Source organism: Daucus carota, chromosome 3, assembly GCF_001625215.2.
Source record: "Daucus carota subsp. sativus chromosome 3, DH1 v3.0, whole genome shotgun sequence".
Taxonomy (NCBI): Eukaryota; Viridiplantae; Streptophyta; class Magnoliopsida; order Apiales; family Apiaceae; genus Daucus; species Daucus carota.
The window spans coordinates 9,975,617-9,992,878 of NC_030383.2; the positions used below are offsets into that span (position 1 = coordinate 9,975,617).

Genomic DNA, 17,262 nt, shown 5'->3' on the forward strand with positions numbered 1-17,262 from the left:
TCTATGAACCATACTTAATGCACTCCTCAACTTCCATAATATTAGTTTATCCAACATATTCCTCCCTTAAACTAATTCCTTGCGATCCTTCATTCCCATCATCCTTTTGTAAGCATCCAGCAAGGCTTTGGACATTGGTTTAGTGAGCACATCTGCAACCTGATCTCGACTAGCAACATGACGTAAATGCACATTCTTCTCCTTTACATGCTCCCGAATAAAATGGAATCGAACATCAATGTGTTTACTCCTTTCATGATGCACTGGATTCCTGGCAAGCTCAATTGCAGACTTGTTGTCGATGCAAACTTCAGTTGATCTCTGTTGTGGAATTCTCAAATTACTAAGTAACCTTCTTAACCAAATAGCATGACAAACACAGTGAGAGGCTGCTACATATTCTGCCTCACAGGTTGATAATGCCACTATCGGCTGCTTCTTAGAATACCATGTAAAGGCAGTGTTTCCCATAAAAAACAAGTAACCAGATGTGCTTTTTCTTTCATCCACATCTCCACACCAATCACTATCAGAATATCCCTGCAATTTGTAGTCCTCAGTTCTGGAATAAAACAATCCCAGAGTTTTTGTTCCTTGGATATAACGTAGAATTCTTTTAATTGCCTTCCAGTGTGACTGTTTCGGATCTTCCATAAATCTGCTCATAATTCCAACACTATATGCAATGTCGGGTCTTGTGCATGTAAGATATCTCAAGCTTCCAACCAAACTTTGATATAAATTTGCCTCCACTGAATTTCCTCCCTCAAATTTAGAAAGTTTTGTACCCAATTCCATGGGTGTTGCTGCTGGATTACAGTGCTCCATTCTGAACTTCTTCAATATAGCATTAGCATATGCTTCTTGAGATATAAAAATTCCTGATTTTTCTTGCTTTACTTCGATTCCAAGAAAAAATTTCATCAAACCCAAATCTGTCATCTCGAATTCTTGGGTCATCTCCTTCTTAAACTCCTTAATCATCTCTTCATTGTTGCCCATAAAAATAAGATCATCAACATAAAGTGCAACGAATAGTAAATTACCTCGTCTTTCTTTGACATAAAGAGCAGCTTCATATGGACATTGAACAAATCCATTTTTCTTAAAGTAGGCATCAATGCGAGTGTTCCAAGCTCGTGGCGCCTGTTTTAAACCATATAGTGCTTTAAACAATCTCAACACCATTCCTTCTTTACCTGGTTTTGCATATCCAGGTGGCTGGTTCACGTACACCTCCTCTTCTAGCTTGCCGTTTAAAAAGGCTGATTTTACGTCCATCTGGTAAATAGGCCATTTGTGTTGAGCAGCTTGAGATATCAGCAGCCTTATTGTCTCCATCCTTGCTACAGGTGCAAAAACTTCATCATAATCTATTCCAGCCTTCTGTCGATAGCCCTTTGCTACCAACCTCGCTTTATATCTTTCTACTTCTCCTTGTGCATTTAGTTTCTTCTTATAAACCCATTTAACATCGATAGGTTTACATCCTTCTGGAGGTTCCACCAGTTCCCAGGTTTTGTTCTTCTCAATAGCTTTAATTTCATCATCCATTGCTGCTTTCCACATCTTATCTTTTACTGCTTCTCCAAAATCTATGTTTTCTGCATCAGCCACCAAACATACTAAGTGCACCTCACCATGTTCATATATATCTTGTAAACTTCGAGTTCTAGGATTTCTCGGCTCATCCTCATCTGATTCTTCATTTTCAGCATCAAAACTTGTTGCTGAAATCGTAGAAATCTGAATATCATCTTCTGTTGTTTCCTTATCATGTGCTTTACTCCAACTCCATACATCATCTTCTTGTATCTTCACATCTCGACTCACAACAACCTTCATAGCAACTGGATCAAGTAGTCTGTAGGCTTTTGTTTTCTCATCATAGCCAATAAAAATATATTTCTTGCTTTTATCATCCAACTTTGTTCTCCTCTGATCAGGAACATGTGAATATGCCACACTCCCAAAAACTTTCAAGTGTGAGACAGTAGGCTTCCTGCCACTCCATAATTCTTGAGGTGTTTTATTCCCCAAGTTTGAATGTGGGCAGCGATTCTGAATGTAAACAGAACACTGCACTGCTTCTGCCCAGAGTTCTTTTGGCAGTTCCTTGCTCTTTAAAATTGATCGAACCATGTCTAGAATTGTTCGATTTTTCCGTTCAGCCACGCCATTCTGCTGTGGTGAATAAGGGGCTGTTAAGAACCTTCTAATGCCATGTTCTTCACAGTATTCTGTAAAAGCATTTGAAGTATATTCTCCTCCTCTATCAGAACGCAATCCCATGATTTGCATTCCTGTCTTCTTTTCAACCAACACTTTGAATTTCTTGAAAACTTTTAATGCCTCAGATTTTTCAATTAAGAAATAAACCCAAGTTCTTCGAGAATAATCATCAATAAAAGTGATGAAGTACCTCTTGGAGCCATATGATCCAGGTGTGATAGGACCACATATATCCGTATGCACCAACTCGAGAGGCTTTGAAGCACGATAAGTCGCCTTTTTCTGGAATGAACTCCTTGTTTGTTTTGCCAGCACACAATCTTCACAAAAACCGCCTGTATGATCCATGCTTGGTAGTCCATGAACCATTCCTTTGTTGGTCAACTCCTTCAAACCACCATAGTGTAAGTGGCCAAGTCTCTTGTGCCATAAAGTTGCTGTATCTTCTGATTTTGCTTGTAAACATTTCTCCTGTATGTTCTTCAGATTCAGCTTGAACATTCGATTTGGAGACATTTCAGTTTTAGCAACTGTCCTGCCATTTTTGTCCTTCAAGCACATGACTTTATCTCCCATAAAAATTGAGTATCCTTTTTCAATTAGCTGTCCAAGACTCAGAATATTATTCTTCATGTCAGGGACATAATACACATCTTCAATTTTTCCTCGTTGGCCATCCTTTCTAGTAAAACATACTTCACCCTTTCCTTTTACTTCTATCTTCGAAGAATCTCCAAATGACACAACTCCAGAATTTACTTCCTTCAGATTAGTAAAGAGATGTTTGAGGCCAGTCATATGATTGCTGGCCCCACTATCAAGATACCACATAATATCATCTTCAAGAATCATACCTTTGCAGGCCATTAGTAGAACACCTTTGTCTTGTTGCTCCTCCGTTTCGACTAGATTTGCATTTTCCTCAACCTTCTTGTTAAACCAGCAGTCTTTGGCATAATGTCCAAACTTTCCACAATTGTAACATTCTACAGATCTGCTTCCTCTTCCAGAATATGATCTTCCACCTCTGCCACGGTCACGTCCTTGACCACGCCAGTTTTGTTGATTTGTCTGCACTTTCTCTTCAAATCTGTTGTTTACAGGACCTCTTCCTCTGCCTCGAGTAAAAAACTGTTTTGCACGTCCACGTCCTCTTCCTCTACTGTATTGCGTATATAGGACTTTATCTTTGTCTTCAACTGAGACATCAGTTTTCAATACTTGAGATTCTGTCTCCTCCTTCTTTAGTAATCTGTCTGAATATGCTTGCAGAGATCCCATCAGTTGATCAACAGTCATGGTCTCTATATCATTTGACTCTTCAATAGAGATTCCAACAAGTTGCAATTTTGTATTCAAAGATCTTAATATTTTTTCATTCACACGTGCATCTTCAATCTTTTCTCCATAATTCTTCATTTGATTTACAACAGAGGAAACCCTCGTGAAGTAATCCAGGACTGATTCCGTATCTTTCATACATAAAGACTCAAATTCACCACGTAGAGTTTGTAATCGTACCTTCTTTACTTTGTCAACACCTTTAAAATTGTTCTGCAAAATCTCCCAGGCCTCCTTTGCTTTTGTTGCAGATGCAATCTTCTCAAACATGCCTTCATCCAGGCCCATATGTATAATAGACAGAGCTTGCTGATCTTGTTTTCGAGATTTTGCCAGATTGTTTTTCTGCGCTTGATTCAACGCTCCTTCATTCTCTGGTTCCTCGTATCCTTTGTCAACAATTTCCCATGCCTCCTGTGATCCAAGCAAAGCTTTCATCCGAATACACCAGTGGCTATAATTTTCTTTGGTAAGTTTTGGAACAGCAAAAGAGTTATTCATGTTTGTAGAGCTCTGATACCAAGCTGTTGTAATTATGTAAATCAGAGTTTGTGTATATCAGAGTTTGTGTATATGTTTCAGTGTGTGAGGTGTGGAACAGAATAAGGAACAAGAGGTTTTTTTTTTAATTTCTGTTATCATTGTTCAATCTTTTGTCTCCTTTATATAATAGGAGAATACAAACCAAATACATGAATGATAAAAGATACATGATCAGATACATCTCCTTAATTCTATGAACCATACTTAATGCACTCCTCAACTTCCATAATATTAGTTTATCCAACATAGTTGAGGTGTTCTTTATTTGGGTATGGATGTCTTTTGTGACCTTGAAGTTGATGTTAATGGAGAAGAAGTTTTCATGGTTGATAAGGTAATTTTTTTCTTGTTTTATCCTCTGTTTCATTTCTCAGCTAATTATGACACTTTACATTAGTATGCATAGAATAAATACTGAGTTTGATCACCTTTTTGTCTCCTGTCTTTTTGCCTTGTTACTTCGCCTAATAAAATCTGGGCTTTATGTTACTGCAAGAATGCTACAAACAAGAAGTGTTCTTCTGCATTTTAAGAGTTTTATTGCCACTATACTATGGAAATTATTCCTTACCACCGAGTATCAACTACTCGGTTTATCTGTTTCTGTGAAAAATCGTGATATTTTCTGCATTTGTGTTTGCTTTGTTGTCAGTTCTATATCTGTAACAGCTACATTTTGAGACTCAGAACAAAGTGCCCAACCATGGCAAAAACCTCAGTGTTCCACACTGTTCTTAAAAATTAGCGATAAGCGGAGTTTTCTGGCTTGGCCACAGGCATGTAGAAAATTTATGTTTGTTTAATAAATTAAGTATTCTTCAACCGGAGGAGTTTCTTTATTCTAATATTTGGCTTTTCCGAAAAATGGTTCTTCAAAACAATGACAAATATTTGTTTTTTTTCCTAAAAATCTATCACATTTTTAGTAATAGTATACATTTTCATATAAATACTAAGACTACATCTTACTTATATTTCCTGCTTTCTTCTTCTATTTATGCATCTTAAATTCATCTCATTTTTTATATTTAGGTTGGTCTACATATTTTATCTCAATCAAATAATGTGAAGAAAAATAAGTATGGTGTCCAATTGTACGATAATTTAATCTGAGCATTGCAGACTAGAATTGAAATGTCCGATTAACATAGATTATCCCTTCCCAAGTCTTAAGTCCTGCATTTTTGTCACATTCTTGCACCATGTATTTGCATTTATTTCGCGGTACTGCACTGTGGGGATTATTTTCTGGAACTTTTTATTCCTAGCATTAACACTTGTTTCTTTCAATCAATATCAATTCACCTATGGTCGGCTACTCATGTTAGCCCTGCTCATTTATTGAGTGTGTATGCAGTTTGAATGTGCATGCCTTATTTGCTCCTTCTAAGACTTCCTGAGAGTTCTATCTACTATCTAGTAGTGTGTACCACTGTTGTCTTCCCTTCTTTCCTGGGATCATAACAGACATCTCTACCCCATTCACCTTTCCAAATTACTGTGTATTTAAGACCCCCCAACCTTTTTCCATGAAAAATTGACATAAAGTTCCTCTTTTCATCCAATTTATCTTTACCACTTGCATTGTCTTCAATATTTTTTAATACATTGCATATTATTAAGATATTTAGTTTCTTAAGTGTCTCGGGAGAGCGAGGATTTGAACGCATGATCTTCATCCTGGAGGGAGGGCAAAGGAGGCTTATCACTATACTATCAATGAATCCTTACTGTCTTTAAGCTTCTGTTTACACTTGCTAGACTTATCTATTTAGTTTCCTGTCATACATATGCTTGTACTTTATTTTGCTTGTAGTTTAATTTATTTCGGACATATATTTTCAGAACATCATATCATGTTATTCAGGAAGAATCAAAAGGCTACTTGGTAAATCAAAAGGTGGGACAGGAAACCTGAAGGTGATATTCCATGATTTCCCAGGAGGAGGAGAGGGCTTTGAGCTTACAACAAGGTTCTGTTATAGTAAAGGAAAGATCGAAATAAATCCTTTGAATGTTTCTCTTTTACATTGTATTGCAATTTTCATGGAAATGAGTGAATCTTTTTCTGGAGTTCAAAATTTGTTTGAGCAAACCGATAAATCATTTGAAGATATCAAGTACTGGACATGGTCTGAACTTTTGGCAGCCTTAAAGCAATGTAAAGAACTGTTACCTGCTGTGACTTCTTCGGGACTTCTACATAGATGTGTTGACTCTCTAGTTGGAAGGCTTGCATTAGCCGGTGAAGCAAGCCCCTGTCCATCTACATCTTCCCCTGATAGTTCTGGACTGCGATTATCCACCGACACTAGAAGCACTGAAAGCTTAAGAAACAACTTTCGTGCAACATGGTGGTTCGAAGATCTTGTATCATTGAACCCACCCTTGGTTAAAATGTTAACCAAGTCAATGGTTTGGCGAAAATTTGATCATGGAGTCATTGTGAGGTTTCTCTTATATTATCAAAAATCTAGATTTGTTACTGCCGGTGTAGATGATAAGTGCAAAATCATAGAGACAGTTGTTGAGATGCTCTATTCTTTGGATCACAGTGCTGTTTCATGCAAGAGTTTATTTGGGATTCTTCGAGTTGCTCTTAATCTAAACATTAAGAAATGCTGCAGGACTATCCTGGAAAATATGATTGGTTTGCAATTGGATCAAGCAACACTAGACAATCTGCTTGTTCCATCTCCAGTAGCGATGGATCATATATATGATGTTAATCTTGTATTGAGGTTTACAAGATCATTTCTAGGGACGGGATTTTGTCGTGTCCCCCTGATTCGAGTGCAGAAAGTAGCTAATCTAATGGATTCATATATAGCTGAGGTATCACCTGATCCTTCTCTTAAACCATCGAAATTTTGCAGCCTCGTCAGAGCTATACCTGATTTAGCAAGGGAATCTTTTGATGGTATCTACCATGCCATGGACATGTATCTAGAGGTAATAGTCAAAACAGCACCTTTCATTCTTTAAGTATTTTGTAGTCATACCTGCAATCTTATTTTCAAATTTTAAACTAAATTATAATATGCTGGAAATTATTAAACATAAGTTGTATTTGATTGTAATATTTTGTGAAGCCTATTTTTGTGTATGAAGAGAGTATCATAGATATATTTCGTTCAGTCTCATGCAGAATTATCTATAGAGGAGAAGAAGAGAATCTGTTGTATGCTGAATTATGAGAAGCTTTCAGCAGAATGTTGCAAGCACCTTGCTCACAACTCCAATTTCCCCTCGAGTGCTTCTGTTGAAGCCCTTGCCTCCCATCAGAAGAAGTTTAAAAGCTTGCTTGAAGACACAAATCAACCAAAGCCCTCCATTGATTCTCCGTACAGTTCTGTGGCAACTGAAAATAAGGGTAAGACAGAAGAGTCATGTGAACAAATTGTTCTTTATGCCGGGAGGCTTGATATTTCAGACGAAAATGAGAAGCTGAGAGCAAATCTACAAGGTATGCAATGCAGGGTTCTGGAATTGGAAAAAGTATGCAAGAAAATGCAAAACCAGATGGCTAAGATGTTAAAATCAAGGTTATCAGGCCAAAGTAACGCTAGATCCTTACCAAGGCTATGTTCATGATGATAAGAGACAACGTGCATAAGCATAATTACAGAACCTCGTCGTTCCCTTGCATATTGATGTACATAGAAGGAAACACAGGTTGTTTTTTATTTCAATTAGTGAACTTTCACTTTCTTGTTTTTCCTTTATCTTCAGGTTCAGTAAAGGAGAACAGAGAGCAATTAGTCCTGTAGAAATGTGGTTTAGACAATATTAATAATTTTAAAGAAAGAGACTGAAGTTACTAGTTACTACACAGAATCATCCTCTGTTCCTTGCAAGTTTCAGTAATGTATATTGTCTCATACCATAGTTTGCAAGTCGGAGTAATGTGCTATGTTTGCTCTCTTTATTCTCTCTGGCAGTTAAATTGTAAGTTTGCAACCTATCTGCGCTGTTTGTGTCTGTGTAGTCATCTATAACAGAAATAAGCTGTACAAGGTGCCCAGTACTTCCGAGGGTCTTGGTCAGAGCTATAGCGCGAGTTATTGCATTGAAGACTACTTCAAATGCTATCGACTTTGTTCACAGAACTAACAGGATGCTATTGTAAATTTTATTCATCATATCCTAATGTTAAAATATTGGCATCAGACTATGCTTTCTGTTCTTGCTTCTTTCACTTCTTTGAGATACTAACGTACACGTTACCTCGGATTGTTACGTTGTTTTTAATTAGTCTTAAAATAATTCATGTTGTTAATGGAGTAATATTTGCTTTGCTTAGTATTAAATGGTACAATGAAGTTCAGATTCCTTAATTGAACCAGAGCTGAGACATTGATAATGACTTAATGAGCTGATCAAGAATGTACTGCAAGCGAATTCCCTTGAACGCTACTCTTCTTGTCTTCCCAATTCAGTAAATAATTAACATTTGATCTGATTAAAATATGCATCTTTGTTTCTTTCTCTCTTTGAAGAGCTGTTCAAAGCACAGTTTCTTTCCAGATCTCCTTATAGTACTCAGAAAATAAGTTAAATTTAAAACAAGATAAAACATGTTATTTGAACACCAAAAACCACATTTTGTGCTAAATTATAGTAATAGGGCTAATAGCTCCATCGCACAGTCATTGGACTTGCTCTTAGTAAACCGTAAGTTAGCATAGCAATATAGCATGAAACCCGGGCAATATCAAAAAGCTCTGGTTATTTAGTAAAAACAAAAAGAAAACTGTTATTTTATTGGCATAACCTTTTGTCACATTACAAAATAATAATAAGTTTCTTGTCATGAAAAATTACATGTACAACACCTTCAGAGGTACAGAACAAACTGCTTACAGGTAAAATTAAAAGAGTTTCAGAAGAAAAAAAAACGCTGTAAAGAATGTATCCAATAAAGAATTTATGCGGGTGACAGTCTATATATTTGGTCAGGGAGCATAGGTAGTTAACCAAGAGTTACTGGAAAAGGTTCCATTAGTAAGGAAAAAATTTGCTTCTTCGCTTTCTTGTCAGGAATTCTATGGTCATCTCCACTGCCATAAGCACTATGGGAAAGCCTGGCCAGATTAATAGCCGCTTCAGTGAAAGATGTTGAAAATTGAGGTTCTAGAGAAACCCGAGCTTCGTTCATTTGTTTCCATGCATCGTCTATCAAATTCTTGATGTGCTCGCGGGCAACATCCTCAGAAACGCCATTATGGTACATATAAGAGGTGACTGAATTTGCAGTTTCACCGCTCTTTGACTCACGCTGTTCATTGTCAGAAAATTAGCTAGATGTCACAACAGAGAACATAATTTGATTCAAAGTCCACATACCGTAAAACTAGCCAGATCGTTACAAAGCCGGAAAACCATGCTTGACCATTTGAGCAGATGATGGTCTTTTGCTAGAATATCAAGTGCCTCCTTTGTTATATTTTGACTCCTTAAAGGGAAGGCGTGAGCTAAAATAACAACCCCCGAGCTTGAGCGCCACCCATTCTCAACATAATCGTCCAACTCTGGAATGCTTTTTTCATGGTTCCACTTGGTCTCCTGCAGGAGGGCTTGGCACAAGTCTCCCCACTGCATCCATATACAGATAAAATACATTTCAAAATAAATTTAATCCAAGGTAGCTATGATACTGTTAGTCTTGTAATTATGATAATTACCACTTTTTTAAAGAGTGGTAGAGGGTTCTCTCCGTGTTCTTTTAGAGCATCGTAGGCCATCTCATTGACGGTGTTGTACAGTGCTAGGAAAAATAGCCTCAATGAATCTGGCAGGTCGTCCACAGCATCCACATTCCATCTGGAAGAGTTAATATCAAATGCAATATTAGGCAACTCAATACAGTTTTCACATAGCAATAAAACAATTTGCTTTCCGATGACAGAGTCATGAGACTAACTGACTAACTGTGCAGAAAAACAACAAACCTTCTGACTGAATCAGTGAAAAGCTCTAGTTCATCCACTGATCCATGATCATCGTATAAGTCATCAATAACAGTTAAGAATGTAGCTAGCTTCGTTAGAGATATTCTGGAATCGCTTAAATGAGGTTCAAATGAGATACCAATAGTCCAAAAGAAGCATTGTAAAAGACTATCCTTGGTCGAGAAGCTTAATTTTCCTGATAAGCCTATATTCTGCCACCACCTGGTAGTAATATAATTACTCAGCATTACATTACCAAGAGCAATGCATTTAAATTGAAATTTATAAATCTACATATACCTCATCACTTGTACAAGATCTTGCTGAAGTGCAGATTGCACTATATTGAAATCTAACTTGGCAAGTTGAAGAAGCAACTCATTTGAATCTTCCATTCTACTGTATACATCTATGTAAGGTCTGGCTGCGAATCTCAATGTTCTACGGTACCAAGGGAGTGCCAGAGTGTGACCTATCAATTTGGCTAGCAGCTTAGACTCTGTCTTTTGCATCACATACTCCAGCCCTTTTCTTGCAAAGGATCTGGCCTCATCCAAAAAGGTTTCTCCTTGGAAGGCCAGAAACGAAGCTTCATACAAGCTTAACAATCCTTTCACATCCGCGAGCAAGCTTGGCATGAAGGCACCATTCTCATCTTTGAAACTCTGGAACACATCTAATCAATGTCATAACAGTCACCTTTAGTATAAACTGCAATTTCAATTTCCTAATACAAAATATAAACTTTCGAGTAAGGAGATTGATTGAATGTATGAACCTTGGGAGACCTTATAACCATGTTCCCTAAGGAGGCGGAATCTGAGAGCAGTCGAGTGAAGGCTGTTGTGATATTCAGGGGCTCCTTCAAGTGATACATATTTAGTGAGTGCAGTGGATATATCTTTCTCAAATCGGTAGCCAAGGCCTAATCGTTCGATGTTGTCAATAAGCTCAAAGAAATTTAACGGATTGCTGGCCATCTCATCTTCAATCGTCATTCTAATTTCAATCTCCAACTTTGTTGCCATTTGTTCGTAAACTTCATCCTTTTTTGAACAGGAAAAGCATCAGTAAATTTCATGCAAGAAAAATCATGTCGGCAGAGTATTTATGTTGGAAGTTTTTTGTTATAATTTAAGTCATTCTGATTCTCATTCCGACTCATGATTCAAACGCCCCTTAATTAACACTTACATAATATACATAATTTAAGTCATTTTTTGCATAATTTGAATATCTGTTCAGATATTTATTCGTCTGGATATCTGATGTTAAAGCCCCGAGAACTCCTCCTAACCGTTAATTTGGATTATTTCAATTTTTTCTCAAATGGCCGTAGTTGTCTGGGTAAGTATGAAAAAGATACTTGACACTTGACAGCAGACGGTAATACGAAAACACAAGATTCTGCCATAAAATCAAACACTCGGCACCGTGAAAGTAGGAACCGTACGTACTACTCAATATACTCATCTGGTTCTACTACCAGAATAGTCAAAAATTCATTTCAAGCCGCCATTACTAATATCCAAATTTCACGTACTAATCAATATACGAGCATCACTAAGCATACACAAAAAATGAACTCCAATTACAAACCTATTTGACGCATTTATATTATAGCTTATCACTGAAAAAGTGAGTTCCGATAAGAAAAACTAAGAAAAGTAACTCAATTCCGTAAATAAAGAACATTCAACATCTATTATACAGATTCAAAATTTTCTCTCAAATAAATTTTTATTTTCGTGTCAGAAGTCATGAAAACCCACCTGCTTATAATTCTTGAATTTCAACTGCGCCGCTAAATCATTGATACTCCACGCTGGCGCCGACACAGATTGAGCCGACGCAACTTCCGCAGAAGCCGCAGGTATTACAGTAGCCTGACTCTCCGAGGCAGCAGAAACAGGCTGTATGGACTCACGGTTACTTGTGTAACAGGACTGACACTTCTCGTGTCGCCGAGTAGCGATAAATTGCAACCCCGCCATCTGCACTCTCCCAGGCTTGTGGAGATAATTGCTGAATCTTGGTGCATCGAGAATATCAGTTTCGAATAAACTGCATTGTCTCCCAACTGAGGAAAGTGCATGCAGTACTGCAGCCATTTTTGTGTTTAATGTAGACGACTATGATAAGGTATTGGAGAATGTCTAATGTATGTATAGACGGATGGTGGATTTGTTGGCCACGCCTTGTTCAGTTGTGTACATTATCGGTGTCCCCTTAAAATTAAATTGATTAAATTTTACGTTGAAATGTACATATAACATATTCCAAGTTTCGCGATATTTGGTCTGGTTTGGTTTCATTAGGTTTACTTTGGTTGGGAGTTTCAATTTTATTAAAATCGGTATGTAATAATTGTAACTAATAAACGGTTGCGTATTTCTATCAATTTTATCTTAAGTTAATAGTAGTATCATTATCCATTCACGTAATTGTAATTAGCATACATTTTTTTTTTTTTGCCAAGTGATTAGCATACATTTTGCTATCGAGTATCGGCGAAATCGTAAACGCAAGTGGATCCAGTTGCACTTGGAGTTTGCGAAGACAAGGGAAATCTAAAAATGAGAGGTAGGTTTCTTGGTCCTAACCGTCGTGTATGCGTAGTCATCACAAATTTGGTTAGGTAGGCGAAAGGTAAAACTTATAAGTAGTGTCACGGGCAATTTTCTGCTTTTTAGAGTTAATTAAATTAATATATGTAATGTAATATATGGTACATTGGATTTTATAATATAGCCATCATAAGTCTAAAACTAATAATACTCAACATATATCCAGATCAAATTACGTCGGTGTGTGGTATATAGCATGCTCGTCCGCTTAAGTTTTTGCATTTGGTCGTCCATCGTGTAGTGTGTGTAATGAGAGATAAGTCACAAGTGGTGCAGATGACAACAAGCTAGACATGAAAATATCATAAAGATGACTCCATGAGATTGTCAACCATACACATCTATTCATTCTCTAGCAACTCCGTGGAGAGAGACCATCTCTGCAAACCACTTCCAAGGCCACAACATATTCTTCAAATTATTAACACCGGGTGATAATCACCGTTAAGTAGGGCTCTCATCCGAATTTTTTCACAAAATTACAATATATTATATATATTGTATTATTGTATATTAAGAAGTTTGGTGATAACAACATTCAGTAGAATTGCTAGAATGTGATAATTATTGACGATATTGACATAATACAGTTGCGAAGAATTTGACATTCAGCGCTGTGATCATGTGTCTTTTGACTGAATTCAAAATTGTGATTACTCGGATCGACTTAATAGACCAAATTTTCAGGAAATTAGGACCGGACCAAATTTTATCCTGGTTTATTCAGTCTCCTGAATTTATTGACCGAGTAGACTGAATTTTACAGTAATTAGGACCGACCCGAATTTACACTGTTTGGTTCGGTCGTTAGGTCCCGATTTGATTTTGCTCATCTCGGGAGAGAACAAAGAACTACGGATAAATTCAGCCTTACCACGGTTCCGAAATTTCTGCTCAGCCCCTTAATAACTGACCTTCTGGTCTTCCGAATCCGATCTCCACTATTCAAGATTTAGATATCACTGTTAGGAAGATGTTGTCCAAAATTCAGGATGATCCAACCTCTAGAAATTTGAGAATCACAAAAGTAAGACAACTAGTGTAACTAGAAATTTTGTTACATATTTTCACATAATATATCACTTTCATCTATTTTCTTTCTAACTTATTTTAACATTTATCCTTCTATATTCATATATAAGGCTTCCTTTATGTTATATATGATTTTCTTTGTATATATCTTCTTTGATTTTAGAGAGAAAAATTGACATTATATTAATACTTTGTAATTAATATTTTTGTCAATGTCTTGTCCAAGTTACACGTAATGATTAGGGGTGTAATTGAGCCAAGCCGAGGTAAACACCATAAGGTTTGACTCGAGCTCGATTAAAAATTTCGGGATTTGATGCTTAATTTTGGATTCCGAATATTAAATTAGCATAGACATATATATTGGTTTATTTGCAGAAATTAGACCATAGTGATTTCGAGAAACTTGTGACCATTGAATTCTAGCTAGTAAATTATGATTCGCTGCAATATTTCGCGACTCTTTTACCGATATTCTTGTATTATGGGAAGTAATTGTCCTGACTTACTCTCATTTTTGAAACTCAGTAAGTTCTTTAGTATAGTTTTAGTTGATTAATTTACTTTAATTAGGAAAAAATCAAAACCCAATTCTTGTATTTTATAATTGAATTGTTTGATATTAATTTGCAATCTATACAAATAAACAGTCCTTGAAGATCGATATCTGGTATCCACTACTATATTACTTGCTCGCGATTGTGTACACTTACACATTTAGATTTTACGCAACATTAGGCTCGTGGGCCTCACAACCGAGTAGTATGAAGCTTGAACTCGGCTCGATAAATTATTCGAATAGTTCGAGCTCGAGTTCGTCATAATTATTATCCAGCCGAATTCAAATATTTTATGAATCGAGTTCGAGTATCTCACGAATTGTTTGGCTCGTTTACGCCTTTTATAATGACATATCATTAGCATTAGCAAAGAAAAATCGCTACCTGACCTGACGTGATCCTATAATTTTTAAGAAAAGTGACTGAGTTCAGAATTTTTCTTGTTCAACGCTCGTTCTCATCCGTACATGTGTCTGTTACGGTATGAATTCTGCACTTCTTCCAACTACTCCCTCCGCCCCGTTCACGTGTATACATACCAAAAATAGTAAATAATTTTTATAATATAAAAATTTAACTACACTTATATATTTTTTTCCACTGCACCCACTTTATAATTAAATATTAATAGATTCCATCATTTTACCCCACTACACACATTTTACACATTAAATATTAATGGATCCCATAAACTACTTCACCTATTTTTCTTACTCCCTCTATCTCATTGGATTGTATACAGTTTCTTTTTTAATACGTATGGTATACATACCAAAAATAGTAAGTTTTTATAGTATAAAAACTTAACTACATCCATTACTTTTTCCACTACACCCACTTTATACCTTAAATATTAGTAGGTCTCATCACTTTATTCAAACTGCGCTCATTTTACACATTAAATAATAATCGGTCCCACCACTTCACTCACTTTTCTTACTTTTCATCGCTAAATTATACTTTTTCCTAACCTCCGTGCCACTCCCCATATGTATACTATTCATCGGGATGGAGGGAGTACTTTTTTTCATTAAATTACGTTTTTTCTCAACCTTCGTGTCATTATCCATGTGTATGCTACTCAATAGGACGGAGGGAGTAATTAATTTGCATGTTTAAGATATTAGAGCAAATTCTATTTATTTATTTTTTGCTAAAAGAACAAATTCTATTCGGTTCTCTAAAATACCTGATGAAAGATTATTTTGCTCTAATAATATTTTCTAATCATCTCTTATGATAAGGTACCACGCTACAGTGACCGCCAACAGTACCCGCCCCAGCTACAGGGTCTGAAGACCCCCAAAGTCAGACCTCATCATTACTAAGTACAAGGCAAACAGGGTAACAAGCATGCACCAATCCCAAAAGGACAGAAAAAGGACAATAGGTGCACCAAAGCAGCCACCCATGCTGGGGAGTGGCTATAGACCCATACCCGCCACTGTAGCAACAGTGGCGGCCAAGGGCCTATATAAGGAACTCCCCAGCCAAAAGGGAGGGTAAGTGCAAATTTCCCCCCAAAACTCTCTCTAAAAGCATCTCTCGCCATACATTTAGAGTGAAAACTCTCTGATTTCCCTTACTTGTCAAGCATATTCAAATCACTGATTATCACGCCGGAGGCGCCTCACGGGATGTCACCCCCCGTGTAGCGTTGTTTTGCAGGTTAGGTCTTGCCTAAAGCTTCCCGGAACAGTGCATTGGAACCCTAGACGAGATTTGGAGTTATCATTTGGCGCGCCAGGAAGGGGCCTTCTCCCTAAGAGAAACCTAATCGCATCCCTAGAAGTTGGGTGAATTTATGCAAACTCGATCCGGACTCATAGTAAGTCAGACCAGCAACATGGCAAACCCTCGCCCAAACATGCAAGACACCAACCCGCTAAACCCCGACCCTACTAACCCTAATGCTCAAGTAGTCGGCGACGACGTGCTCCTACAAGACCTATCACCGTCCGGAAATTCCGTCCCAAACGCGGGACAAAACACCAACGCAGTACCCCCCCCGCTCGTTCAAGGGGGGCCCATTGACCTGACAAAGTTCACACAGCAACAGATCGACATAATGCTAAAAGTGGCATCTGCCTTCCCACAACCTAGGGGAGAAGCACGCGGAAACCATGAACCCCGAGACGAGGAAGAGCGAAGTGAAGCTCATAGCCAACCTCACCCACAAAAGTCCACAGCATCGCACCTTGGACCGTCACAAAACACGAACCACAAAAACCACGGTGGCCAACAACACCGCCCCTCAACCTGGAAGGAAAATAGGAGAATCCGGGATCTGAAAAAAGAGCTCGAGGCCAAGCAAGCAGAGTACGAAAAGGCCCGCGCCCGTCTCGAAGGCCGTCGTACCGAGACCCCTGAGGTCCGCAACGACACAGGAAGCGTCAATCCCTCCAACGCGGACATGCTCAATACGCTCATGGCCCTGAAGAAGCGCCTCGAGGATGGCACCAGTGGTGAAGCCGGAGAATCCCCTTTTACAAAGAGGCTCGAAGACGAACCAAAGCAAAGGCACATCAAGCACCTCAACCTGAACCCCTTTGACGGGATGGGAGATCCCGAGGAACACCTCAGCTACTTCAACCAACTGGCCCTGCACTACGAGTACCGCGACCTCACCAAATGCCGTTTCTTCGCCGCCACCCTGAGGGGAAGCGCGCAGCGGTGGTTCAGTCGCGTCCCGGCCAGGAGCATAGACACTTGGGCCGACTTTAAAAGGGCATTCCTGAATAAATTCAGGCAAACCAACCTCAGGAGGTGCACACTTCCTACTTACAAACCATCGGGCAAAGAGAAGGGGAATCCCTGCAGAGCTACATCAACCGCTTCAAGGAAGCGGTCAATAAGATCATCTGTGTAAACGAGATAGAGGCTCTCGTCCATTTGAAGAGAGGACTTGACCCGTATGAATGCGAAAAATATGTTGTCAAACTAATGGAAGTCCAGCCTACAACATTAGCCAAGGCA

The 17,262-nt window shown here is 38.0% G+C and overlaps 2 protein-coding genes across 3 annotated transcripts; one reads left to right on the top strand and one right to left on the bottom strand.

The window, feature by feature from the left end:
- Positions 1 to 4,362: 4,362 nt before the first annotated feature.
- LOC108192650 (BTB/POZ domain-containing protein At3g22104) lies at positions 4,363 to 8,044 on the top strand. 2 transcript variants are annotated; one of them, XM_017373192.2, is made up of 3 exons: positions 4,363 to 4,450; positions 5,962 to 7,068; positions 7,255 to 8,044. In XM_017373192.2, exons 1-3 carry the CDS (start codon positions 4,388 to 4,390, stop codon positions 7,708 to 7,710), a joined length of 1,626 nt encoding a protein of 541 aa, XP_017228681.2. In that variant the 5' UTR covers positions 4,363 to 4,387; the 3' UTR covers positions 7,711 to 8,044. The 2 variants fall into 2 exon arrangements, with proteins under 2 accessions (XP_017228681.2, XP_063947016.1); XM_064090946.1 differs by having other exon boundaries at positions 5,984 to 7,068.
- An 812-nt stretch (positions 8,045 to 8,856) lies between these two features.
- LOC108192517 (probable terpene synthase 12) lies at positions 8,857 to 12,309 on the bottom strand. Its single transcript, XM_017373191.2, has 7 exons — positions 11,840 to 12,309; positions 10,846 to 11,113; positions 10,368 to 10,743; positions 10,068 to 10,289; positions 9,801 to 9,939; positions 9,463 to 9,711; positions 8,857 to 9,394 (listed from the first exon to the last, which is right to left on the bottom strand). The coding sequence occupies exons 1-7, from the start codon at positions 12,176 to 12,178 to the stop codon at positions 9,089 to 9,091; spliced, it is 1,899 nt and encodes a 632-aa protein (XP_017228680.1). The 5' UTR covers positions 12,179 to 12,309; the 3' UTR covers positions 8,857 to 9,088.
- Between the last annotated feature and the right edge of the window lie 4,953 nt (positions 12,310 to 17,262).